This window comes from Podarcis cretensis (genome assembly GCF_951804945.1).
Source record: "Podarcis cretensis genome assembly, chromosome: 17".
Lineage (NCBI taxonomy): Eukaryota > Metazoa > Chordata > Lepidosauria > Squamata > Lacertidae > Podarcis > Podarcis cretensis.
In genome coordinates this window covers 10,709,523-10,737,418 of record NC_137187.1, presented here as the reverse complement: position 1 = coordinate 10,737,418, position 27,896 = coordinate 10,709,523, and the positions used below count along the sequence as shown (strand labels likewise).

Here is a 27,896-nt window from a genome sequence, read left to right as displayed (position 1 = left end):
GTGCCCTCGAGGGAAATATCTTCGGGCTGACTTTTCTCCAACTTTCCAGTGCGCCCCCGGCGCGCGCGCCGCCTCTGCCCACCTGCCCACCGACGCGCTCCTCCCGGTTTGGTGCGAATGGACGGCGCTACTGTGGGGGGAGAGGGAGGTGGTACGAGGTCTGCATCAGCAAAGAGGAGAAACCGAGAGAAACCTCTTTCCCCCCCCCACCCCATGCCATCCCAGCGCACCCCACTTGCGCCGGCCCGGCCCCTCCCCTGCCGTCGAGCGCGTGGCTGCCCCTCTCCGAGCGGGAACTCGCTGCCATCAATAATTCATTGGCTCCCAGCAGCGGCGGCGGCGGAGCGCGGGAGGCGGCGGCGGCGGCGGCGGCGGCAGCAACAGCAGCAGCAGCCGCCGCTTGGATAAGAGAGAGGGAGGCAGCAGCGGGGCGGGGAGGGAGAAGCGTGCGCGCGAGCCGTGCTTGCCGGCTGCCTGCAGAGAGGCGAAGGCGGCAGGCAGCAAGCAGCAGCAGTAGCGGCGGCCGCTGTGGCGGTAGCAGCGAGAGCCCGAGCAACGGCGTCGGCGGCGTCGTCGTCGGAGCATTTGGATAGCTCCCTTCTTGGCGCCGCCAGCAGCAGCAGCAGCAGCATTATGTCCCCGCAGCGCGCGGCGGCCGCCTCCCCGGCAAAGGCCGCCGGCGCCGAGGAGGACACGGGAGGATGAGGACAGGAGGGAGGCGAAGGAGGAGGAGGAGGAGGAGGCGCAGGCGGTGGGAGGCGGACGAGGCGAGGCAGCGCGGAGGCGGAGGAGGAGGAGGCGCAGGCGGCGGAGGAGACGCGGAGGATGAAGTGGAGTGTCCGGGGAGCCTGCGCCGCGCTCTCCAGCTGCCTCCTGCTCGCCTGCGCGCTGAGCGCCGCCGCCGTGGGCCTCAAGTGCTTCTCGCTGGGCTCCGAACTCAAGGGGGAGCCCTTCCGCCTCGGCAGCGCCGCCGGAGCCTTCTACTCGGGGCTGCTGCTGGCCGCCGGCCTCTCGCTGCTGGGCTCCGCGCTCTTCTGCTGCCGCCAGCCCGACGACCCCAGCGGCGCCTCAGCCGAGGGCGCGGGCGCGGCGCCCCCTCGAGGCCACGCGGGCAGCGAGGTGGTGGCCGTGCCGGTGAGCGGGGATTCCCAAGCGCCGCCTCAGGCGCCGCCCAAGGCGCCCGCCAACGGGCGACAAAACTTCCTGCTGCTGGGGGCGCTGGTCTTCATGCTGGGCGTGCTGAGCGCCTTCGCCGGCGCCGTCATCGACGGCGACACGGTCTCGCTGGTGGAGAAGAAGTACTCGCACTACTGCCTCCTGCAGGCCGGAGTCGGAGGAGCAGCGCCCGCCCGGGCCAGGCCTGCAGGCAGCAGCCCCGAGGGCTCGGCGGCGGCGCTGCGCTGCCAGAAGCTGCGGGACTACCAGCGGGGCTTGGTCATCTCCACCATCTTCAACGCCCTCGAGTGCCTGCTGGGGCTGCTCAACCTGCTGCTGGTCAAGAACTACAAGGCGGCCCAGCAGCGGGGGCTGCGGCGACGGCGGCGCCGACGGCACGACCACCACGTGGCAGGCGGGCGGCGGAGAAGGCGCCGGGGTCCCGGGGGCGGCGGTGGTGGTGGTGGTGGTGGCACCGGCGTTGGACGGCGTCCACAGCGCCCCAGCCAAGGCTCCATCTTCTCCAGCGAAGACCCCGATGTGTCCCCCGGGGGCGATTGCGCCTTCCAGGCCGTGTCGTACATCAACGTCGGGGTCTTCCACGTGTTCGACGAGGCGGGCGTGGAGGTGCATTGCGGGGGCCACCCTTCCGTCGAGCTGCCGGGCTACTCGCCCATGGACCCCGACCTCCAGGTGTCCTACCCATATTGCTACCCGCTGCCCAACGAGCAGCCCCCGGCCTACGAGGAAATCTATCCCAGGGAGCCCTGTGCCAACCGCATCTAGGCACCACCGGACAGCGCCCTTTGGACAGTCGGCCTGCTGGACCAAAAGGGGCAGCAGGAGGCGAATTGGGGCAGAGCAGGAACACTTTATTGGCAGGACCAGTAGTAGCACAAGGTGAGGCCAAAGCCACAGGTAGTAGTAGTAGTGCGGACGCCTCCAAGAACCCTCCGTCTAAAGAGGCAGGTGCCCGTAAGATACCTAGCATGAGACAAGGCTGGTGCACGCTCTTGGGGCAGATCTGGTGGCAAGTTGAAACATTGGTCCAGACCACTTTGGCTTCGTTTTTCTGAAGACCAGGCACACTTTCTCATCATCGCCTCTTTGATGGAGAAGTCTTGAACAGTTTCAGAAAGTTGCCAGTGTTTTGCAACCTGTTGGAGGCTTCTCCAACATGTCCTTGTCGAGATTTCTCTTTTCCTGCTCCTTTTGGTTCTATCACTAAAATCTATAGCTACATACTAGAGGTTTTAGCAAAGTGCATTTTTCTCTTGGGTTTCTTAAACATGGCTGGGCCTACTTGGGGATGATGCTTTTAGTACCTTTTAATTTTACCCCTTTTTTTCCCCTAGTCTGGTGGAATCTCTTCATCCATCTCTTCGATATTGATTGAATGGCGAACATTTCAGGGTTGGTTTACACAGTCATATTTGGCTCGGATTTGTTTTTGCTTTGTTTTAATGAATCAGCCTGGCTTACCCACACACCTGCCCCCGCCCCCTTCAAATGAATCTTCGTGATAGCCTCAGCTTTAAGAGTTACAAAATTATGTCGTTAGAAAGCCAGCCAGAACAAGAAAAACACACAAAAAATGTAAGGATGACTCTTTCCCTCTCAAGCAAATATATTTCTAACCATGAAGAGAGACCGAGAGCAGTTTCGATCCAAGCCTCTTATGTTTACAGTATTCCTGGGAGATTTTATGTTTTAAGTTTAAAATTCAGTGAGAGTTAAAACCATTGTTGGTCTTGTAAGATGCACATGATAAACCTGCACTTTCAAAAGGGGGGGGGGGAGAGAATCAACAGCAACATTTTTGTACACTAATGTGCCTGCTTTTTGTTGATAATTTCTTACTGTAAAAGCTTTCAAAAAGTCTATAGTGAAAATGTTTGGTAAAGTCATTGCAACGTAGAATTAACAAATCAGTTCCTTTACTACAATAGAAATGCTGTATTGAATAGAAGGAAAGTCCAAATCGTCTCATACATTCCTTTTTGTAAACAGGTTCTGTGTTTTTAATGCAAAGCAGGGCTTATATTTATTTTTTATTTTGTTTTAAAACAGTCTAATCCTATTTTGTACACATGCAGCCAGTTATTCTTGTAAGTAGTTTCATTTTAGTGTTACCAATTAATTAATCTGAGAAGCTTGAAAAATAAGTTTTTATTTAAATATAAATACATAATATATACATATATCTATATATGCTTTAAGCAGCCTTAACTCATGGTCACAATTTTCAGTGGAGTTACCCAAACTCCTTTGAAGTATGGTTTATTAAAAAAAACATATTCTGACAGAATTCAACAGGTGAGCATTGAAAATAATAATACTGCATTAAAAAGGTTCCGATTATAGTGACTAAACTCTTGTCTAGATATTTTAATAGTTTCACCAAAAATGCTCTTTCGGAGGCAAAGCCACAAGTGACACAGGAGACCCGTGATCAACTCTCATGACATTCATTTTGCTTTTAAACAGGTGCAAGGGGCTCCAGCCTTGTTTCGAATAGCAATGCTGGAAGAGGAAAGCATTTAATGTTTTCATCTTTATCATTTCTCTGATCTAAATGCCCTACGCCTAGAAATGGCTTACGTAGCCCTTCTAGAATACTGGAATTTCCCTCTGTGAGGCTAAAAGCATACTCCAGGGCAATTTAAATTGGGAAACTGGCGAGAGGGGAAACGGAAACACACACACACACACACACACACACACACACCCCACCAGCATCGCTGCAGTTATCAAATTCAGAGCCAATTGCACCTGTTTTAAAATGAAAGAAAGGTGCATTGTGAGATCTGGTCACAAATCTCAGGCATCGTGGGTGGTTTAGCCCTCAGCCTGCTAGAGAATGTCAATGAATCAGGTAGCACAGGGAAGGCAATTAATTTATTTTATTTTTTGGAACACTGGCATAAAACGGAAGGCTTAATTTTGAGCTATTCAAAGGGATGAAAGAGACACACTTCAGCTCATATCGTTCACCTATTATTCTTGCTACTATGTATTAAGACAGAATTCCATTTAAAATTCCACCCCTTCGTTAAGCTCCTTGTAGCAGGGACCTGTCTGCTGCTTATATTACTTTGTAAAGTGCCGTGTACACTGATGGCGCTATATAAATATTAATAATAATTCATTTTAGGAGACTGCTGTGGAACGTGAGCGTTATCAACAGAGACAGTGTTAAAGGAAAACAGTTTTTGTCCTATTTTTGCGATGTACAGAAGATTATTTTTTGATTAAGGATCTGAACAAAGTCAAAATCTGCAGCCTTAGATTAAAAGTCCAACAGTGGTAAAAGCCTCTCTGCACTACTTTGTTATCTGAAGTTGTTTCGACTTGCACACTTTGTATAATCTAAAATGCAAAAAAAAATAAAAATGCCTTAGAACATTTAAAACTATATACCTTTAAAAACTAAGCAAAACCTGCACCCTAGGTAACTGGATCAAAAGCAACTAATCCAATTCACAAGGTAGCTTCACATTTTTTCAAAGGTTAGAGCCACTGTTATTATTATAAATTATGTAAAAGATTCTTCTTTGCTGAGAGCAAGCACAATGCTTATCTAGTGCATAAGACCTAGTTTGAAGTACTGCACTTCCTTCTTTCTTCATTTCTTTACTCTCTAAACTTGTATAGATTCTATCTCCGTGGATCCTTTTTGGGCCCAGTCCACAAGAAACATCTCCACATTTTATTTTATTTTAATGAATAGGAGTTGTAGACAGGATGGCTGTACCCTTGCACTCCTCCCATCTTCTTCACAGGGATATTTGGAAGACAAGTTCCTAGCAAATTGTGTCCCCTTAACTACAGTGCAGTCAGGCCGCATTTTGGATGTATATATGGCCAGGAATTTTGTAAGATAAACTGGTGCCTAAATTAAGTTTTGAAATCCCTATTGAAGTATCTAAATAAAAACAACCAAATTTCTTTTTTAAAAGCTCACATTGCATACTTCTTCCTATATAAAAGAGTGTGGTCAATGTGCTATTCTTATTGGCATCTTTCAGTAGAACGAGAACAGGCCAGACAAATAGCTAATCATGTGGTTATAACTGTTCCTGGGCTAGGCAGACCATAAGTACAGGGCTTTTTTTCTCACCAGAACTCAGTTCTCGCCCCTCTTAAGTGGGTGCCATTGCCATTATAAGAGAACAAGGGAGGTGTTCAGGGTGACTTCCAGCACCTCTTTTCTACAAAAAATAGTACTGCTCGTGTGTGTGTGTGTGTGTGTGTTAAAAGCCCAGTAGGGCGGAAATGGCTCCTAGACTAGCCATTTCTGCAGACATGCTAACATTCTATTACTTTTCCCTTTTTTATTTTATTATGGAGTGTTCAAATGTGTGATCCCATAACTGAAACCTGTAGTAGTGCAGTCCAGGAACAGATTATTTGTGATGAGCTATTTAGACCATGGGAATGCTTTAAATAATGACAGATTTCCTACATGGACAGCATTTATATTGGGGGCGAGCATGCAGACTGTTTGGTCCCAATCTACTTGCGCTTTACATGTTCTTTCCTACATGGAAATGCAATACACTCCAAGAAAGCTGTCGTATTTAAGCTGGCCCTGTAGTCCTATACGGTTCAGTTAGCCTGATTTCAGCATGAATGCAGTTATAGAGGCTTCCATAAGTTTTGGAACTGGCTTCTAAACAGGAGCCCTCAAACCATCTCACTGAGCCAGAGCATAAGCCGATTGAGATGCTCTGTCTGGAATCCTTTAAAAAAGAAAAAGAAAGAAAACCTTAAACGAGAGAGGCCTCATTATCTCAAGCTGAGCATGAGAAGGTAAGCACGTATCTGGTCTATGCTACTTCAGAGTGTAGATGCTGGCTCACATGGCTAATTGTGGCTGCAGAGCATCTACCTACATGCTAATCAGGGTTTTCTCGCTAACCAGTTTTTATGTGCTGGGGTTTTGTTTGTTTGTGAGCAGGAGAATTTAGTCATATATTCCAGCATTAGCAAGCTGAAGTGGTGCAGTCTTTGCAGGGATTTTACCATCTTGTGTGAGAGCTAGGTCTAAACCTCAAAGCAAAATCCATAGACATAATGAACCCTAAGGACCCATCAGGCTAGTTTTTGCAAACTGCAGCCTAAATCATTGAAGTTTACAGATATATATCTTGGAGTTGTTGCACTGTGTTCAGCATGGTGGATCACAAGTTCTACAGGCTTGATTTTGTAGGTTTTTTTTAAAAAAAAATATTTGTTTGGGAAAATCATAGGCAGCATGCTTCCAGATTTAAGACGGCTCACCGTAAACAAAGTTGGAGAAACTCTACACTAGAATGTATCATAAAGTCCCACCCTATCATTTGGGACCTCATGATTTCACAGAGTGCTTTTATTTTATTTTATTTGGAATCACACCACCCACAGTAAAAAATAAACAAACCAAAGGTGTAATCCTCTATTGCGAAATCCACTGTTGATCTGAAAGGGATCTGCAGTCTTCAATAGTACTGTGCTCTTGAACAACTCCCATTCATTTTAATGGGAGTCCCATGAGATAATTCCCTGGTTGACTGTGCTAGGTCTATGCTTCTGAATTTAAAACCAGGGCAGAGAAGGCTACCAGTTATGGGAAAACACTGTACATGCTATCAGTCTCCCTACCCTGCCTTTAAAATATCGAATTGCATCCAGTGTTAGCTCAGAGTAGACCCATAGAAAGTAGTGACTATGACTAAGTTGCATTCATTTCAAATGGGTCTACTCCAAGTTACTTGGATATAGCCCAGCATGTATACATAAATTTCCCTCCCCAAGCCGAAAGAACAGATGTAAGCGAAAACGTCACAGACCTATACTGTATGTCTTGTGTGTGCATGGAAATTTGCCATTATGGGCAAAGGACATTGTCCTATTTTACAGAAGTAAGCCAGGAAGCTTCTGTGCTGAATTGCATCTTTTTGTGGGAATAGTACAGTGGGCACGATTCAGCAAACATCAGTCACAACCAAACCCTATTGAAAGGGATGTGATGGGACTTTTCTCATGTCTAACTTGAGTTCCATTTTGAATCGGATTGACTCATACCTCAGTTTGGCTGGGCTGTTGTGGCCATTAAGAAAACCAAAACGTATATTCACGTTAAGTAACCTCAAATTTGCAGAGTTAAACATTTTTAACAACTGATTATTCAGGTTTAATTTAAAAGAAATATTTTGAAGTGCTTGTTGGCGTGTGTGTGTGTGTGTGTGTGTGTGTGTGTGTGATCCCATCCAAAGTTATGCATTTACTGTCCTATTCATTGTGAAGGGGTTAAAACTAGTGATTGTTGTTAAATTAATAATAATAACAATAATAATAATATTCTGCCTGACTTGGTTGCCCCAGCCAATCTTGGTGGCTTCCAATGATTTATAAAACCACAGTAAAACATCAAGCATTAAAAACTTCCCAATACAGGACTGCCTTCAGATATCTTCTAAAAATCAGTTGCTTATATCCTTGACATCTGATACCGAGGAGGCCCTCTCTGCCTGGTTCCATGTAACCTCACTTCTCGCAATGAGGGAACTGCCAGAAGGCCCTCAGAGCTGGATCTCAGTGTCTGGGATGAACAATGGGAGTGGATACGCTCCTTCAGGTATACAGGGCAAAAGAAGTTTAGGGCTTTAAAGGTCAGCACCAGCACTTTGAATTGTGCTTGGAAACATTTCCATTGAATTCATTGGGATTAAATGTCCTTCTCTTTAGATGGAACGGGCGCCTGGTATTGAAAGGACTGCTTAGGCTTGGATTGGACCACGTGGTCCAACACTCTTTTCCCAACAGAGCCAAGCAAGTATTTCTGGGAAGCTTCCAAACAGAGCAAGATGGCAATATTACACACACACACACACACACACACACACACACACACACACACATACACATACCCCACCTCCAATGTCTCTCCTACATGAAGCACATTAAAGTGGAACACCAAACAGGAAAATTTCTGTGGTACGCATCTTTCAGTGCAGAAAAAGGCACCACACCTCACAATCCAGCTGGAAGCTTAACACTTTTAAGTCCCATTGATTTGCACATGGAAGTTAAGCACATGCATACCGGTATATCTCTCATGGTTGGGACTTTTTTTAAAAAAAAAAAAAGGTTTGCACCTGTCCTTTAAATAGGGAAATAAAGCAGGTTTTCTGATCAACTGTACTGTGAAAAACGTAGGCACAAACTTAGAATTTTAAAAATGGCCATATATAAGCAAAGGGAGTTTAATTTTATTTGTATAGATGCTTTAGGTGGCTGTTTTGGAGTTTGAAATTGTCTTAAAACTCCAGTTGTTCCAAAGATCAGTGCTCAGGGGTGGGGAATGGGAAGTCATGAGAGCTGTGTGTTACACTCGAGTATTAAACTTGTTAAATTAAAGTTTAACTTAAATTCCTTTTTTTTTTTTTTTTTTAAGAAATCATTGGATCCAGGACTCTCACCCATCTCCCTTACGCTTGAGGCATTACACATAACTGAAGGAGCTTGTTTTAATGACAGGAGAAAAGTGATGGAAAAATAGTCCAGTCCTGCCAAAATCATTGGGAACATGCCAACCAGTTTATTGGGGGAAAGCGAGAGAGTTGAATAGCATCTATATGCAATCATTAATGGGAAAATGTATGAGTTCCAGTTCAGCAAGGGAGATTGCCGTTGTTGCTGATGTACATCTGAGTGCCATTGATTTAATTAATGCATCTGTTGGGAGGCTCATGCTTGGCCATCTGGGACTATTAATTACATTCATCAGTATGAGGCCACTGGTTTTTCTAGTATAACCAACATGATTCCAAAAAATAAAGAAACACAAATAATTGTGGCACCTTAAAGCGTAGCAAGCTTATTGCAAAGTGAGTTTATTTCATAGACTTCCTCAAATGCAAGAAGTACATTGCAGACATATGCTGCAGTGAAAGGCCACACTGGTGTTGAAAAAAGGAAAAAAAAGTTTGTGGTCCACTAAGACTAAGCACGCATACAATTTTAGAAATAAAAAAAATCAGGCAGGCAAATTAGATGAATGAACCTTTTTTATTATTATTATTTCATCTTAAGGCACACAAATGTTCCAGGTGATTAATGTTTGTGGTGTAGTAGGTGTATTTAATAATTTCTCAATGAGAAATTTATGACTGCAAAGAAAGAAGATTGCAAAATATCACTAAGGCTTCAGTTAGTCATTTCTGGCAGCTTTTGAAAATCACCACTATTCATTAAGCAATAATATGTTAGAGGGTATGTGAAAAAGCTTGCTGTGATTAGACTGAAAATAGGATAGGATGATGTCCTTCTGGCATGCATGAAGTAGAGAGGGAATGAAATATTCCTATAAGATGGGGGCAAACACCCAAAAAACCTCAAGCCTAAGCATGTCTGTGTGGAAGTAAATCCTATGGGTGCTAATGGATCTTTGCTCCAAATCAATGTGATGAGGGCTGCAGTTTGGTGCTGCAATCCTATACACACTGATCTGAGAGTAAGCCCAACAGAAAACAAGGGGATTTCTGAGCAGGCATGCATAGGATTGTACTGTTAATGTTATTGTCTAGGACTGATTCACACAACCATGTTTTCTTATGGCATCAGTATAGCAGCATGGAACTCTTCTGATGATAAAAGAGCTACCTGGAATCTCCATGCCTTCGCCAGTTGTGTGAACACACCTTTAAAAATATTGAGCCTTCGTAGTTTTTAGACAGCTTGGTGAGATTTTTAAGTCTACCATATTAAAGGCTTCACTAACCACATAATCTAACTCTAATTATTAGGGCTTTCGTGTAATTAAGAGAAATCTTGGCTGATATAATTGTATGAGTTTTACTCACAGTGGCATACATTTGCATATGTAGAGAATAAGAATTCTAAAGAAGAAAAGTACTTCCTTTCGTTAGATTACACGTGTGTGTGAACTGCAAAGAGGATCTGGGTGTCTCCAGACTGTCACATATTTAAGCACATACCGCAAGTTTAAGGTAAAGGTAAAGGTACCCCTGCCCGTACGGGCCAGTCTTGACAGACTCTGGGGTTGTGCGCCCATCTCACTTAAGAGGCCAGGGGCCAGCGCTGTCCGGAGACACTTCCGGGTCACGTGGCCAGCGTGACATCGCTGCTCTGGTGAGCCAGAGCCGCACACGGAAACGCCGTTTACCTTCCCGCTGGTAAGCGGTCCCTATTTATCTACTTGCACCCGGAGGTGCTTTCGAACTGCTAGGTTGGCAGGTGCTGGGACCGAGCAGCGGGAGCGCACCCCGCCGCAGGGATTCGAACCACCGACCTTTCGATCACCTGCGTCCCACCGCAAGTTTAGAGCTGCACAATTAAAGTTGACTAAAGCACTTTGTTGCCCTAGTGCAACTACACCACTTTAAAAAAGAATTAGGCCTTTTTGCAGTTTGGAAAGTGAAGGGGAAACGTATTTTGAAGTGTGGGAGGGACAAATGATTAACGGGAAGATGTATAAACAGCCCACAGGCAAATTGGGATGACTCCAGGACAAATGCTCATTAGTCATATAAAGGGAAAAGGTAAAAGGACCCCTGACCGTTAGGTCCAGCCGCGGACGACTCTGGGGTTGCGGCCTCATCTCGCTTTTCTGGCCGAGGGAGCCGGCGTACAGCTTCCAGGTCACGTGGCCAGCATGACTAAGCCGCTTCTGGCAAACCAGAGCAGCGCACGGAAGCACCGTTTACCTTGCCGACGGAGTGGTACCTGTTTATCTACTTGCACTGTGTGCTTTTGAACTGCTAGGTTGGCAGGAGCAGGGACCGAGCAACGGGAGCTCACCCCGTCGTAGGGATTCGAACCGCCAACCTTCTGATCGGCAAGCCCTAGGCTCTGTGGTTTAACCCACAGCGCCACCCACATCCCTGTCATTAGTCATATACCTCCCCCATAAAGAAATGGAAACAAATGCTCAATAAAGATTGGATATAATTGTCACTTCTGCTGAAGCTTTGTGCAAGCAAATAGGGATGAATACTCAACAAATAGGTTGTCTGGAAGAGCCCAGGGGCAAGCTAGATGTGAATACCATTCATACAATTAGCAATTGCTTGAATGGCATTTTGAAAGTTAACTGCAGGTATTTAGGGGCCTGATACAATATGGGACCCTGACATGGGGTAGGGGCCTTTGCCACTTTTGCCACCACTACCCCTCCCAGGAGTCCCAGCCTGGAATAGTGCCTTTCTCCCATTGCAAACCAACAGGTGCAAGGGGCTGGGTGGACTGGGACTGCAGGGGGGGGGGGAGTGTTTAAAACTTCCTGTCCCTACAGGCCATGGTCCCCTTCAGCCCCCATCCCTGACAGCTGTAATATACTTTGAAAAAGCCATTTGCACAATTGCTAATTGTATAACTTGTGCCATATCTAGTTTTGCCCTTAGTATGGTCAGTCTTTGAGTGTGTATGGGGTCAGTGGGGGAAGAGGGAAACAGAGAATGAATGAATGTGAATATGACTCCTCTAACATGGTGCCATCTTCTAATTGGGAGTAACTGCTGACAGGCAGTGAAAAGATCTAATCAAAATTAGACAGCATGGAGTGGTGCTACTAAATACATTAGAAAGCCAATATTTTAGGAACAATAAAAGATTTTAAAGCATAGCATTATCCTACAAAAACACTTAATTGTTCAGTGAAAAACCACATCTTCCCAAGGCTATTTTTCCTTTCGTAAAAAACCTCATCAGGGCATTGTTGTATTTAAAGGTAAAGGGACCCCTGACCATTAGGTCCAGTCGTGACCGACTCTGGGATTGCAGTGCTCATCTCGCTTTATTGGCCGAGGGAGCCAGCGTACAGTTTCTGGGTCATGTGGCCAGCATGACTAAGCCACTTCTGGCGAACCAGAGCAGCGCACGGAAACGCCATTTACCTTCCCGCCAGAGCGGTACTTATTTATCTACTTGCACTTTGACATGCTTTTGAACTGCTAGGTTGGGCAGGAGCAGGGACCGAGCAACAGGAGTTCACCCCATCGCGGGGATTCGAACCGCCAACCTTCTGATCAGCAAGTCCTAGGCTCTGTGGTTTAACCCACAGCGCCACCTGTGTCCCAACATTGTTGTATATATCTGCATATAATGTGTAGTTCGGCTTCTGGAGCTAGATTTCTTAAAGCAAATAGGTAAAGAGGCAGCAAACAATACTACCTATATTAATCTTTACCTAGTTTTTAAGACACCAACTGGCAAACCTCCATAATCTTTTGCAAAATCCTTCCAAGTAGAAGCAGAGCACTACATGTGGAGGAATCACCGTAGGGTAGAATTCTTGGTGTGAGCGTGTTCCTTGACTGTGTGAACAAGACTGAGCTTGAGAGTTGTGAGGAGAACCCATTTCCCACAATGCACTGGTGGAGGGCTTGGGGGTGAAATGGAGGAAGATGGGCCCCTTCTGGTATTGTAGGCAGGCTAGGAATGACAAAGTGTGGGAAGATGAGGCAGGTGGTGACTGTTCAGCTCCCTTCAGCATAAAAAATAATCACAAACAAGAGACATAAATTAAAAACATGGTTGAATTGATAACACATCTGGATTAAAAGGTATTGGATATGTGAAATACAGTATGTGGTCTTTAGGTCATCCTGTGCCATTTCGAATCTTGAGTTCTGACATTTGATTTTTTTTTGGGGGGGGGGGAAACGATTTATCTCTAGTTCTGATCCCCAATACTGATCTGTTCACATCAGTAGGTCTGCAAGCAAGTGATGTTGAGACTAAGGACTGCAAAAGTAACTTGCAGGTAATTCAGGCTTGTGGCTTCGTAGACTTAATAAAAGTTCATACAGCCTCTCTTTCATGGGCTATGAAACCTGAACTTTACTATTGATGCTTTCACGTATTTTGTTAATGGTTGTCATATTCTGGAAGGTTACTTATTATGCATGCCTAATATTCTTCCCATTGTCTATTTATATACACCAGATAATGACAAAAATCAGTAGTACTGGGGCCTGTTATAAAATCATGCTGGAGAAAAATCTGACCAGTGCAACATGACCAAGACTTGCTCCTGTCATAGTAAAAGCATGAAATCAGGCCCAAATGCTTGTGTTTTTTTAGAGCAGATCAAAGCAGACCATAGGATCAATTCAAATTCATCTTTGTTTGGCAATGGTGGCTGTTTTCCAAAATGGCCATTTGAGTAATGGATGGATATCAAATATTTGAAATTGGCAAAACGAATGAAGTAAACAACCCTAATGCAGACTTAAACAGTTGTAAAATCTGATTTGGAAGAACACACCTTTTTTTGTATTCCCATGGTTTCATGCGTTGACTACATACCATAATTTTCATTGAAATGTGCATGAACACACATGTATGCAATGTAATTCGTTCTTCCAGCAGGGATAGACTGTTTTATATCCACAGTGGTTAAGCCCATGGCATGAATCCTGAACCTGCGGAAGATGGATCCCAATGTAGTTGCCATCCTATATTACGCTGATTCTTGCCTCCTTGCTAATGGAGATTTATCACCCAGTGATTGCCCACACACATCCACATGGGATTCATGGGGTGTAGCTGCAAGCCTTCCACTCAACTGATCTACCTGGTGAAAACACATCTCTTTCTTCATTCACTGATGTCCACTCAGTGCTGTGCTCATACCCAAGTACAGCATACATTTCAATATTGCCTAAACAACCAATCGAACTATTTAAAAATATCAGAAAGCTGTCCCATGCTGTAGCAATGGAAGAATGGAAGAATGCCAAATGTTATTAGCATGTGTGGTTTCCATGGTTTGCAAATCTGCCCGTGGGCTAAGGCAAACCATGGCTTAGCTCATAGCAGCAGGAGAACCAAGGTAGGAGTGTGAAAACTGATCTCTCCAGTCATCCACAGGCCCATGCCTTTACACTAAACCATGGCTTGGCATTCCCTGCAAGTCACTGTGTAGTGCTACCCTCAGAAGTCCCCTAACCATCACAAAGTAAAACAACTGGTCTTTGAAAGTTCTCATTTTTGTCACCATTGGACATTTTTCATTTATACTCGAATTATGCTTCAAATGTCATAGCATCGGCACCATTTTAGGGAAGACACTACAGTTCCTTGCCCCTTTGTGCCTGAGTTTCGGGTCACATGTGATTATTGTTCAGGAGGAGCTAAATCCTTATATGTGGAATTTTTTTTAAAAAAAATCAAAATCACCAGAACCAAGTGCTGCTTTTTTGTCATTTAATCTTAAATCTGTTTGTCAATAGAACTTTGAACCATGCTGAGAATCTTCTTTCACCATAAAAAAACCCTGTTTCCCACCCTCTCCCAATAAAATATCTCTACCGTGGTGCCACTTACAAAAAAGATGCAAAGTCAAACAAGTTATTACCCTTTTACTTCCCGATAGATGATATTCTAGCTTTGCAGCATACAGCACACAATTAGGAATCATTATTCCTTCGGAGAAGAGTAACAACCGCAACACCAAACAGGCGGACACCAATGCCTCACCCTAGCTGTTTCACTGCCCTGTGGAAGGAAGCGTCACAACCCATATTTGAAGCAAGTGTTCATCCCCTCGAGCTTAAAACACACCTAAGCCTTCCACAACCTAATACAAGACTAAAAGAATCTAGCTCCCAGCCAACTAGGAATCAGCACCACTGAGCTGTATCCTTCCTTCTAGCAAAAGAGCAGGAATAAAATTTGGGCTACTAAGATTCTAAAGCTGCAAACGGCTTTAGAGCTGCAAACGGATTGGTTTGGAAGTTACGGCCCCTATCCCTCCTCCCTAGTCAGCCCAATGTTCTTTGATGGCAGAGCAGTTTGGTCCACCTCTCTCCAAGTCCATAGAGTAATTAGAATGGCTTGACTCCTCTCATTGAATTGCACCCCGCAGTAATTAGAGATTTAAGAATGCCATGACCACAGAGGGTTTTTTAGCCATCTAGGATAGTCCAATCCTCCCACATCACCCTAGCTCTTTCCTTGAGCTCAGTTTACTCGTTCTTTTTCCTTTGACATCACATGACGACTTCCTCAATTTAACAACACACTTGGGTGCTACTTGTCTTAAAATAACATGAGTTTGATTGTCATCAGATGAGTGGCTGCATCATCATCATCATCATCATCATTTAATTTGTTGTTACCAAGTCTTCAAGCAGCTTATCTTTAAAAACTTAAATACATTGTAAATCATTAAGTCATACACACACTCACATCCACCCCACACCCCTTGACAGCTGCAGGAAACTTTGGTATCACACTAACATAGCTGTCAACTGTCCCTTATTTGGCGGGAAAGTCCCTTATCCCAGCGCCGTGTCCTGCTGCTGTCCCTTATTGATGATGTCCCTTAAATTTCCCGGGTTTCAAAGGAAGCAGCTCCTCTCCCTCCCTCCCTGCCAGCCAGGGAGGAGGGAGGCTCCAACTGTGTTGCTTGGCTGCGTTGCTCACCCAATAATGAGACTTAAGAACGACTGGGGAGTGGAGCTTGCATGCCTTGTGCCGATCAAATCGGCCACGTTGCCTGGGGACTCGCCATTGCTCAGCACTTCCCAGTGGAGAGGTGACGGTGGTTTTCCTTGCTGCATCCCCTTTGCCGGGTTGCTGCACTGTGGGAACCACCGCTTGAGGCTTCGTTTGGCTGCTGGCTGGGTTTTCTGCCTTTGGCTTGGAGGGGCTCAGAAGTTGAACATACCTGTGTTCGGAAAATCCCTTATTTTGGCTGCTGATCCCTTATTTTCGAGGCTGCTGGTCCCTTATTTTCAAATCTGTAAGTTGACAGCTATGCACTAATGGTAAAACAACATTGTCTCAGTCGACCTGCGGGGAAAGGCAAGTCTTTACCTGATGCTGAAAATATGTCAACGAAGGTACCAGGTGGACCTCACTGGGGAGAGAATTCCATAGCTGGGCCACTGGCCTGATTCAACAGGCTCTTCCTATGTTCTTAGCCACAATTGAAAAGATGACATGAAAATAGTTGTGGCAATTTCCCAGTGACTTTCATGCCCCTGTAGGTCTTAGAAGCTTCTTATCCCAGAGTCACAACAGGCAAATGGGCAACATAACTGTCAAGGGGAGATTGCCTCTGTTCCTGATCCCACTTTGAGAGATTGGGATAGCAAATCTGCCAAATGGAGTCTCTCAGTGCCTGGCTCCTGGATTGCCTAGGTTTATCTGTTGCAGATCAAGCTCACTTTTGTCTAGAGTCACTAGAAGTTAGCATATGTCACCCAACAGCTGCTTTGTTTCCCATCTGGCCTGGTGATAAGCTCTGGAGAACCCATAGGCTTGACATTTTTCTTATGGGCCAAACATGAAATTGCTGCAGGCAAAACAACCAATTCAAAGCAGCAGGAATGTTTCCCGAATCAGTTACACGGCAGATCCCAGGCACTGTGCAGATGTCACTGAGACCAAACCAGGTCAATTCATAATGAGGACCATGCTTCTTAAACAGTGGTACCTTGGGTTACCTCAGGTTAAGAACTTTGCTTCAGGATGAAAACAGAAATCGTGCGGCGGCAGCGGGAGGCCCCATTAGCTAAAGTGGTACCTCAGGTTAAGAACGGTTTCAGGTTAAGAACGGACCTCCAGAACGAATTAAGTTCTTAACCTGAGGTACCACTGTATATTTAAAGCGACCTCTACACAAAAAGTCCCTGAAGTGGGATAGGTAGCTTGACTTTCAACTCTAACAAATACGTTCATGAAGAACAGTGAGGGTTTTCATCTCAGCCCTCTTCCTATCAACCCATGTTGGATGCAAAATAAAAGCGAGCTAATAGTGTTAAGACATATGCACTTGACTATCAATGAAAAACATAGGTGCAGAAAGAGACGTATCTATTAATTCTTGTATGGAGGTAAAATTGGACCTCAGACCTGCCAGCTGGCCTGGAGGCCAGAGCCTTGGTCTGTCCATCTGAAGGAGTCCTTCAATAAAGGAGGGTGTCTGATGCTGTCAATTAGCTTCTCATCAAAAGGCTGCAGTGCTTCACTGGTGGGGTTTTGGTTTGGTTTGGTTTGGTTTGTTTTTGTCTGTAAACCAGAACTTTTCCATCAAGAAAGCACCAGGCATTTTAGAGAGTTAGTCCCCAGGAGGCAGACAGGTCAGCCTTTTTCCATTTTCTCTGAGTGACCCCCTTGCCACAGAGCAAGCAAGATCAATTTAGAAGCAAATGGAATGAGATGAAGCCAGTCACCTCCCCCAGAATGAGGCGGAAAAATTCAGCTGATGGCTGCACAATTATAGAGGTGAACATCAAGCCCTGCAGAGTTGGATTCATCCACTTTGAGTTGTCCCCATTGTGCCTGGCCCAAGTCACACAGAGGCCTAGGTGACAGTACCCAACCACCTAAGCATCTTCCTCTCTACACCATCACTGTATACGTACTCCCCTGGCTCCTCAAGGTCAAAGATCACAGTGAGCAGACCCATTTCTCAAGTTCTGCCACCATTTAAGAAAGACCCCTTCAGAAGCTAACATTCCTTACCGTTGTGCTATGCCTTAGATCAGTGTTTCCCAACCTTGTGCCTCCAGCTGTTTTTGAACTACAACTCCCATCATCCCTGACTAGCAAGACCAGTGGCAAGGGATGATGGGAATTGTAGTCCAAAAACAGCTGGAGGCACAAGGTTGGGAAACACTGCCTTAGATGGCTCCAGGCTATGACTATGGTCATAATTACCTGATTCATGGTGGCTACAGATCCTCCAAGTGTCCCTATTTTCCAGGGACTATCCCGGATTTACAGGAGTCATCCCAGTTTCGGATTTGATCCCAGAATGTCCCGCTTTTCCTAAGGACACCCCTATTTTCACCAGAGAAATGTTGGAAGGTGTGACACAGATTGTAAACAGTGAGGTCAGATAGAAATGAATTGCAGAAAAGATCATAATTACCTCATTAATGGTGGACATTCATGAAAAACACTTGTCTTTATATCCTGGCAATGGTAAGCCAATTGACCCATGTAGTGGGATTGAAATCCATTGTGTCCCCTTTCATTTCACAAGTGATAGCACTGAGCATTTTGAAGAATTGCAATTCCAAGGTTTGACATTGCAGCCTCAACTTTGAAATTCCTCCATGTTTATGTGTCTGCAACTCTGGATAACATTTCATTCATCTGATGAAGTGGGTTGCAGTCCGTGAAATTTTATTCCGTAATAAAGCTAATGCCTTAATAAATAACTGAGGTCATTTAGAGCAGTGTTTCCCAACCTTGGGCCTCCAGCTGTTTTTGAACTACAATTCCCATCATCCCTGACCACTGGTCTTGCTAGCTAGGGATGATGGGAGTTGTAGTCCAAAAACAGCTGGAGGCCCAAGGTTGGGAAACACTGATTTAGAGGAGCACCGTTAGTTGCCCCCCATGTTACAGAGGCCTGACCTGCCTTAACCAGAAATCAAGACATTTAGTATCGCTGGCCCCAGGCTGTGGGACACTGTGCTGGCAGAGATTCAGCTGGCCTCCTTACTTTCGAAATTAGGGATCATAGGAAGCTGCCTTCTACTGGGGCAGAGCATTGGTCCATCTATGTCAGGGTTGTCTTACATGGAGTGGCAGTAGCTTTCCATGGGTTTCAGGCAGGAGCCCCTCCCAGCTCTATCTGAGGATTCCAGGAGCTGAACCTGGGACTCCCTGCATGCAAAGCAGATTCTTGGCCATTGAGCTACAGCATGGATCCCTGCACCACAGGGTGTTGCACTACATGACCCTTGTGGTTCCCTTCCAACTGTCCAATTCTATGATTCCCTGATGTCTCTTGAAGACTTTAAAGTGACTGTTAAGTAGTTGGCCATTTGATTATTGCATCCACTCCAACATTTCTCCAATGAAAACAGGGATATCTCCTATGAAAACAGGGACGTCCTGTGCGGTGTAGTGGTTAAGAGCAGTAGTCTCGTAATCTGGTGAACCGGGGTTCGCTTCCCTGCTCCTCCACATGCAGCTGCTGGGTGACCTTGGGCCAGTCACACTTCTTTGAAGTCTCTCAGCCCCACTCACCTCACAGAGTGTTTGTTGTGGGAGAGGAAGGGAAAGGAGAATGTTAGCCGCTTTGAGACTCCTTTGGGTAGTGATAACACAGGATATCAAATCCAAATTCTACTAAGGAAAGGCAGGGTATTCCAGAATTAAATCAGAAACTGGGATGGCTTCTATAAATCGGGGACCGTCCCCAGAAAATAGGGACACTTGGAGGGTCTGCAATTGCTTTGTATTGCTTCCAAATGTTGTTCCATACCGCCCTGATCTTTCGTGAGATAGCAGTATAGAAATAATATTATAAATAAACACAATTTGTGATTCTTTAAAATGGGGCGGGAAATTTTTCCTCAACTCTGCATTAGGTGTGAATGGAGTATTCAGCCACCTAACAAAAAGAGACAGTGGCTCAGGGAAGGGGTCCTGTTGCATCTTTGTACGGGTCACTGTTGTGAGCTGGTTCCTTTCCACCAGGAGTGTCACTCAGAAAAGTGACTCATGCAGAAACCAGACTTGGGCTCCTCTCAGAGCAAGCAATTCTCTGGTATGCTAAAAGTTTTGTTGTTAGGCCATGTAAGAGCAAAGTGTGCCATTTGTTTTAATTCAGAAAATCATGCTTCTTAGCATTTTTGGAAAATACAGATGTAGGAGTTGATACAAAACATACATCTCAATAGCAGCAGGTGGGCTATATGCCAATTGACATGTATACAACAATATGCACCGTTAGAAGTATTGCAAATGCTTCACTATGCCCCAAATTCAATTTACTATGATGGATAGTAAAATTATGCTCTCTTTAAAATAACATCACATGCCTAGCTTTCTTTTATTTTGTATCAAATAACTTTTTTTATCCAGAGGTAAAGGATGTTGCAGATTTTAATACTGTGCAGCTTGAAGTGACTGGAAGCATAAAAACTGACTCCTTTTGGAATAAATCATTTTCCAGACCCATAAAAATATTATTCAAACTTTTACTGGCATACGTCTTTAGAATAAAACAGAATGCATCCAATGATACACCCAAAATATCCATACAATGTCTTGTGCTGTCCAGCACAGGCTCAGCATCTAAAAAAATATGAAATAATCCAAACAGACCTAAAAGAAAAGTTATTTCTCTCTCTCTCCACAGGCTATATTCCAGCCTCCAGGCTGTTTGGTTTCCCTTCAGGGGAGCTTCATTTTACATCTTCACTCCACTAAGTTTGGGAGAAAAGACTCAAAGGCAACCCCTTCAAAATGGAGATTTGCAACCCAATACTTCTCACATGATCTAAGGTCACAACACTCACAATGTTAGCTACCAGAGAACAACCACCAGTTAAACATTTATCAAGAGCTCAAAGTGCTCTCCTTGGCTTTCGATATAGCCCCATGTCAAACCCTTTTGCAATATACCCTTAGCTATTTTTCATTTCTGTGTCAATTAGACCATTATACTTAACAAAGGAAAAGGGCACTTCTCACATTACACCTTGATTTGGTTGCATAGCTAAGATGTTTTAAAGCATGCATCTATAACTTAAAGGGTAAGTGTCATAGCACTGTACTTGCCAGGCCAATGCCATATGCCGTGGCTCCTGGTGGCTGACAAACCTGGCCTTGCCAAGGGCTCTGCAAAAAAGTGCAAATGGCTCTTTAAACAGACCAGCCGTCTCTAAGAATGCAGAGTCCAAACTCACTACCAGCACTGTCTACAGCTCTATTTTCAAAATACTCTGGGAAGGGAAATGTGAACCAAGGGGGGAAAGAAAGCAGTGCAATACATATTTCCATTTCTTTGTTCATATCTGATGCAAAAATTCCTTCCCTCGTCAGGAAAACAGAAAAAGTAAAATCATGTTCTCAACCAAAACATAAGCCCACTAGGCTCAAATGGCAGAAGCAAAATAAGAAAGCAATTTGTCTGCAAACGAATCTTCTTAAACTGGTCTTATGCATTCAAGGGCTGAGTTGTTGAAGACTGCTGCACATATTTGCTTATTTCACACAGGAGACTGTTTCCTCTCCTACTTATTTATTTGCAATGCAGATGTTACGGTGCCTCACGATAGAGCAGACTACTAAAAACATCTACAATTAAATACCAGAACATTTAAATAAGCCTGAAAGGGTCAGGCTGAATTAATTCCACCCAATGAACTACCCTAATCTATTCTTCAATACTCGGTCCCAATAATATGTAAAGCATTTTAATTTTTTTTAATGCTACACAGCATTTCTAAAACTGATTTTGAATACGTACACCTTGGACTGCATAAGGATTGTGTGCACAAGCATGCTAGTGTGTATATTTATTTATTTCCAAGCTTGCAAGATTTTTTTTTTATAATATATTTATTAGGTTTTACAGAAAAAAGAAACACATAACAACCACAGAAATAAAGAAAAACAAAGACAGTCAAAAATACATATAAAACAGATAAGAAAACCAAAATGTAAAAAAAAAAAAGTTCCATCCATCAAAAAGAAAAAATTTAAAATAAAAACTCCAACCTTTAAATTCATACTTGCAAAACTTTCTTTCTTGACTTCCTCACGCCTCCCTTTTTTGTGTTCCTCTTTACCCAATCAGATACAGCAAATCCTTACCCTCTTTCATAACTCATTTCTAATTATTAAAGTCATTCTATTATGTCTCCAATCTTTCCTCCTTATGTTTAAACGCCTTTAACATATTGTTTACTTTTGACATAATATAACTTTAGTCTTTCACCCTTCTTCAATTTACCAAGCTTGCAAGATATTCATTCTTTTAGGAGGCATTTGCATTATGAGCGCTACAGATTCTGGTGGAAAAGAAAGGGCATGATCCATGCAATGCTAAGCCCTTTTAAATCCTATTTATTGATTTTCAACAGGAGAGCTAAGCACCTACTTAAATAAATAAGTATGAAGTACTTAAAATTTGGCTGGATCGAGCAATTTAATCATTTAAATTGTATGAATGTATGAAGACTCGATCTCAGTGGTTCAGGATCTGGTGGCTTCCAGGCTACAGAAGGCTTCCTTTGCACGTGTAGTTAGCAATTGGGCTGCAGCGTTTTGCAGTAATAGGATTGAGAATTTATCACTATATTACACCTGTGCTCATAGATCTGCATTGGCTGCGATTTCACTACTGGGCTGAGGTCAAGGTGTATGAAGCACTTAATGGTTTGGGACCAGTGTAGTTTAAGAAGTTGCCCTATATGGGCCATCTTAAGTCACCAAGATCTACACAACTGAAACTTCTGCAAGGGTCATGCAATGTCTGTTCCACATTTGTCAGGAAGCATTCCTTTAGCATGGCAGCACCTGTACATTAGAGGGACGCGGGTGGCGCTGTGGGTTAAACCACAGAGCCTAGGGCTTGCCGATGAGAAGGTCGGTGGTTCGAATCCCCGCGATGGGGTGAGCTCCCATTGATTGGTCCCTGCTCCTGCCAACCTAGCAGTTCAAAAGCACATCAAAATTGCAAGTAGATAAACAGGTACCGCTGTGGCGGGAAGGTAAATGGTGTTTCCGTGCACTGCTCTGGTTCACCAGAAGCGGCTTAGTCATGCTGGCCACATGACCCAGAAGCTGTACTCCGGCTCCCTTGGCCAGTAAAGCGAGATGAGCACCGCAACCCCAGAGTCATCCGCGACTGGACCTGATGGTCAGGGGTCCCTTTACCTTTACCTGTACATTACACAGTGACATTCTGACTGACACTGGGCAAGCCCCATCGCAGTACAGTGGGTGCTCAGGTCGCGAACATGATCCGTGCGGGATGCACGTTCACAACCTGCAGCGTTCGCAACCTGCGTCTGCACACACGCAGGTTGAGATTTGGCGTTTCTGCACATGCGCAAAGCACAATTTAGCACTTCTGCGCATGCGCAACTGCTGAAACCCAGAAGTAACCCGTTCTGGTACTTCCAGGTTTTGGGGATCTGCAACTCTAAAAATGCAACCGGAAGCATCTGTCCTCTGCTGAAAACTTTTCTGTTTCAGCAGGACTCTGCAGGGCTGGCACATCTACGTAAAGCAAAACAAAGAGCTGCCCTCGCCACAGCCACTCTGCACCCTGTTGCTGGCATTGGCATCAATTTCTGGCAAGAGCTGAGATCTCGCTTGATAGAACTAATGAGTGTTGGAAATGTAAAGAAAGGGGTAAATATACGAACTATTTGAAAAGTAATTGTAATGAACAGATTACGCCAGTAGGACTGCAAGACGTTTTGTAAGGAGGACTATCTGAAATATTGCAAGAAAGACTATGAGGAGAATTATTAGTTAATGATAATTAAGAGTAATAGAGAAATGCAGAATAAGTGATAAAGAACGGAAAATCATCAGAGGTGTTGACGGAAGTCTAAAACATTGTATAAGATAAGAAGTTATGTTATATGATTGTTGGAAATGATATGTTAAAAAAACCAATAAAAATGTATATATATAAAAAAAGGAAATGTAAAGAAAGGGAAGGTATCTTCTACCACATGTGGTGGACTTGTAAAGAGATAAAGGTTTCTGGGAAATGATATATAATGAGTTAAGGAAAATGTTTAAAAATACTTTTGTTAAAAAACCAGAAGCCTTTCCATTGGGGATAGTGGGTGAAGAGATACCAAGGGAAAATAAAAGACTGTTTATGTATGTAACAACTGCGGCAAGAATTCTTTTAGCCCAAAAATGGAAACAACAAGAAGTGCCAACGAAAGAAGAGTGGCAAATGAAAATGATGGACTTTGCAGAACTGGCGAAGCTGACAGGAAAAATCCTAAACCAGCATGATCAAGTATTCCAAAAGAACTGGGGTAAATTTATACGATATCTGAAAGATTATTGTAATCAATTAACATCACTAGCGGGTTGTCCAAAGACTTGTAATGAGAAATTTTCTACCCTTCTATATTTATTTAAATTTTGAGCCATTTTGTAATGAGTGTAATTAGAATTGGAAAATCGACAAAATGCAATGATATAAAGGTTAATTCTGATAGCTGTGGGGTGGGAGGGAAGGAAGTCGATAGGCTCTAAAGAGCCTGGGCGATAAAGTGGATAATGATGATGTGAATGTATATATATATTTAAATGGAAAATAAATAAGAGAGATGAGCCCCCACCCCACCTCCACAGTGTCAGAGAAAGTGAGAGCAGGTGGACACCCACTGCTTTTCCATCTGGGTAAAAATCAGATCTTGTAGACGGTCTTCATATTTAAATTATGACAATTATTTCTAAATTTTGCATTTATATGTATAAATTGGCACATGCAAATGTTATGTGAATTTGTGGCCCTGTTGTTGAGCTGTCAATGTGTGTTGTCGGGTTGTCCTGCCAGGGAAAGCAGTTGTACCCACTGCAAATTGAATACACCTGCCACATACACACCACCCAGGGAGAATCCATTTGTAACCCTCATCTCTGAAAATATTTGTGAATTACACGTTTTATGAATGATGTTTGTGCCAAAACACAGTAGATAGTTGAAAAGGGGAATGGAGGAGCCATGATTTGCCCATACGGTATCTGGCCCTGGCAGCTACCTCTGAGGCAGGAAACTTGGAAACTTCTCAATGGATTGAATCGGTTGCCTGTCAATAGAAGGGTGAGACCTGTCAAACAGATGAGAGCAAGAAGAATGGATCCGAGAGGGAGGAGGAGACAGGATAGTTACAATACCTAAAGGGATTCTTGGGTGTGTGTCAGGAATACAGTGGTACCTCGGGTTAAGAACTTAATTCGTTCTGGAGGTCCGTTCTTAACCTGAAACTGTTCTTAACCTGAGGTGCCATTTTAACTAATAGGGCCTCCTCCTGCCGCTGCCGTGCGATTTCTGTTCTCATCCTGAAGCAAAGTTCTTAACCCAAGGTACTATTTCTGGGTTAGAGGAGTCTGTAACCTGAAGCGTCAGCAACCCAAGGTATCACTGTATAATGACAGAGTGAGATGGGCAATTCATAAAGTATCACAATTGACAAGTTGGGAACCATGTAAATTATGCATGCTCCAGTTCCCCTCATTCGACAACATTTTGTGACATTTTCGTGTGGTCTTTCTGTCAAGGTGGGGGGGGGGCTGCACCCTTTCTGAAGTTTTAAAAGTTGCTCCCCACTTTGCTCAGGGCTCTTTTTTTCTCTTTTTTTTTGGGGGGGGGGAGAGGGAGACTTGGTTGCAAGAGATCAAGAAAGATCAGGCTTAGCAGCTTGCCTTGCTTCTCCTTTTATTTTTCTGTCTGAGACTGGACCTTGGGGAATCCTAAGCTCCTGCTGTGGGAATTGCTCAACTGTAAAAGTGAACCCCGATTTCTATAACAATACAAGCAGAAAACATAACCCCTCAGACAGAAAACAAGCATGCTAGGGAGATTATGAAATATACATTTATAAAGAAACCAGAGGCCTTTCTCCTTGGAATAATAGGTTTTGAATTGTCCAAGAAAGATGTAAAGTTATTCTTGTATGCCACAACTGCTGCTCGAATTTTATTAGCCAAGAAATGGAAAACACAAGAACTACCAACTGTGGAAGAATGGCAGATGAAAATGATGGATTATATGGAGTTGGCTGACCTTACTGGAAGAATCCGCGACCAGAAAGAAGAGAAATATCAGGAAGAATGGAAGAAATTCAAAGACTATTTGAATAAATACTGTGATATTAAAATTTTGAAATTACTTGAAAATACCAAACAGGCCTGGGATTAAAGTAAGAGACAGTTAAATAAATGAGATCTAGAACCTTAAGGAAAGTTAATTTTATTTTTTTTACTTTAATTGGAATATTGTGTTTTAATGATGATATTAGAAAACTGCTACATTTAAATACAAGGAAATTCAGATGGGTGGGCTCAGAGGAAGTCCAAAAACATGTTTATGAGGTTAGAAGTTTAAATAACCAATTAATTTGTGTTGTTTAGATGTTTATTGTCATTTTGTTTCTTTTTATTTATTTATTTTTCGGTTTATATTTGTGACGCTGTTTCTTTCTTTTTTGTTGTAGTATGTGTTATATTTGTAAGAAACTTAATAAAAAATTATTTTTTAAAAAAACTAAGCATGCTAGGGAGAAGGCTAAGTTAGGATAATCTTTTTCTCTAACAACATATTTCCTAAGGGTGGGGCATGGAGAGAGATCTATTTTTTTTGCTTTGCGTGGAAGAGCATTCAACTCTATGAGCTCCCAACTAGTGCAGACTAAAGTACCACCTCAGTGAGAACTCTGCTGAACTACTCAAGTCCAGCTTTCCCCATCTACTTTTCTGCTTCCTTGAACCCACAGAACGGAACAGATTTTCATAGTATTTCATAACACTGGTCCCCGGATTTTGGGGGCTACTGGCAAAGCATCCTCTGTAGGCTCCCTTAACCTAGGAAGGGAGGAAATCGGCGCAGGCTGAGGACTTGTTCATGGTGCTACACACTTTCAACGCAAATGCTCTCTATATTGGACAAACAGGCCAAACCTTACGCCAAAGAATAAACGGACATAAATCAGACATCAGGAACCACAAGACAGAGAAACCAGTAGGAGAACACTTCAGTCTCCCAGGACATTCTATACAAGATCTCAAAGTAGCTGTTCTATTACAAAGGAATTTCAGAAATAGACTGGAAAGAGAAGCTGCTGAATTGCAACTTATTACCAAACTTAAAACCATGGAGAGACCTGGTCTGAACAAAGACATTGGATTCTTATCTCATTATACATGACAAAGCCATTTTTCACCTTCTCACCCCTTGCTCTTTCCTGTAAGACCTATTGCAGTCGTTAAGAGTCGTCAACAGGCTCATCACAGCTATCTGCCAATCACCCAATCCCACCACCCTTCTGAGTAATACCCCTCCCCACCTTCTCACTATATAGAAGGGTCTGGTGACTTCTGTTTCAGTGTATCTGAAGAAGTGTGCATGCACACAAAAGCTCAAACCAAGAACTAACTTAGTTGGTCTTTAAGGTGCTACTGGAAGGAATTTTTTTATTTTGTTTTGACTATGGCAGACCAACACGGCTACCTACCTGTAGCAGAATCTGCTAGTTAAATCTCACCACCATGTCTGAACCTTCCTTCTCAAGTTATTTGAAGCTAAATGCTCTGTTCTGAACTTACTTCATAATTGTGCCTTGATTTCCTTCCTCACCAAATCAATACTAGCAATTAAGGCTCATAAACATTTAAATATACCAATTTGCTGCCATCAGAAGCGGCGGCGGGGGGGACACTATCTCCAAGGCTTCTAATTAGAAACCGCAATATATATTAAGTTGCTACTTTAAAAAAAGTTCCTGCTTTATTCAAAGCTGAGTCCAGACATCATTTTCATTGTATATTCCTTTTTGGTCCCCATCCTTCCCAAAAGTATCTTCATATGAAAAAAAAATAAACAGATTGTTTAAATTCACCGTCCTTGAAAGCAAATATTACACCTCTTATGCTTAGGTTTATTGCAGCAAAGCCTGAATTGTGCTCCTCATTATCACTTTCATTCATTTTTCATAAGAAATATGCTTGTCGTAAATCCTCTTAATGGATATACTATGGGAAATGGATTACGGGAAAGCTGAAGATCAATACCAGGAATATTGTGTGATTTATGCTCAATACTTGTTCATCTCACTTCTTTCCTCTCCTCTCCCCCCCCCCTTTTCCCCCTTCTTATTTGTAATTTGAGAGCTCTGGCCAAGCTGGTGCTCCCCCCAATGTTTTGGACTACAAATCCCTAGCCAGGACAACAGACAGGAAGTTTAGGAATACTTCACACGTTAGGGTCTGTTTGTTTGTTTTCCTGG

The 27,896-nt window shown here is 43.7% G+C and overlaps 1 protein-coding gene across 2 annotated transcripts; it reads left to right on the top strand.

The window, feature by feature from the left end:
• Positions 1–368: 368 nt before the first annotated feature.
• On the top strand, positions 369–10,077 carry TMEM271 (transmembrane protein 271). 2 transcript variants are annotated; one of them, XR_013834321.1, is made up of 2 exons: positions 369–2,055; positions 8,594–10,077. XR_013834321.1 is itself a non-coding variant. In XM_079959673.1 (2 exons), exon 2 carries the CDS (start codon positions 826–828, stop codon positions 1,939–1,941), a length of 1,116 nt encoding a protein of 371 aa, XP_079815799.1. In that variant the 5' UTR covers positions 369–748; positions 805–825; the 3' UTR covers positions 1,942–8,556. The 2 variants fall into 2 exon arrangements, 1 of the variants encoding a protein (XP_079815799.1); XM_079959673.1 differs by lacking the exon at positions 8,594–10,077 and having other exon boundaries at positions 369–748; positions 805–8,556.
• The last annotated feature ends 17,819 nt before the right edge of the window (positions 10,078–27,896 follow it).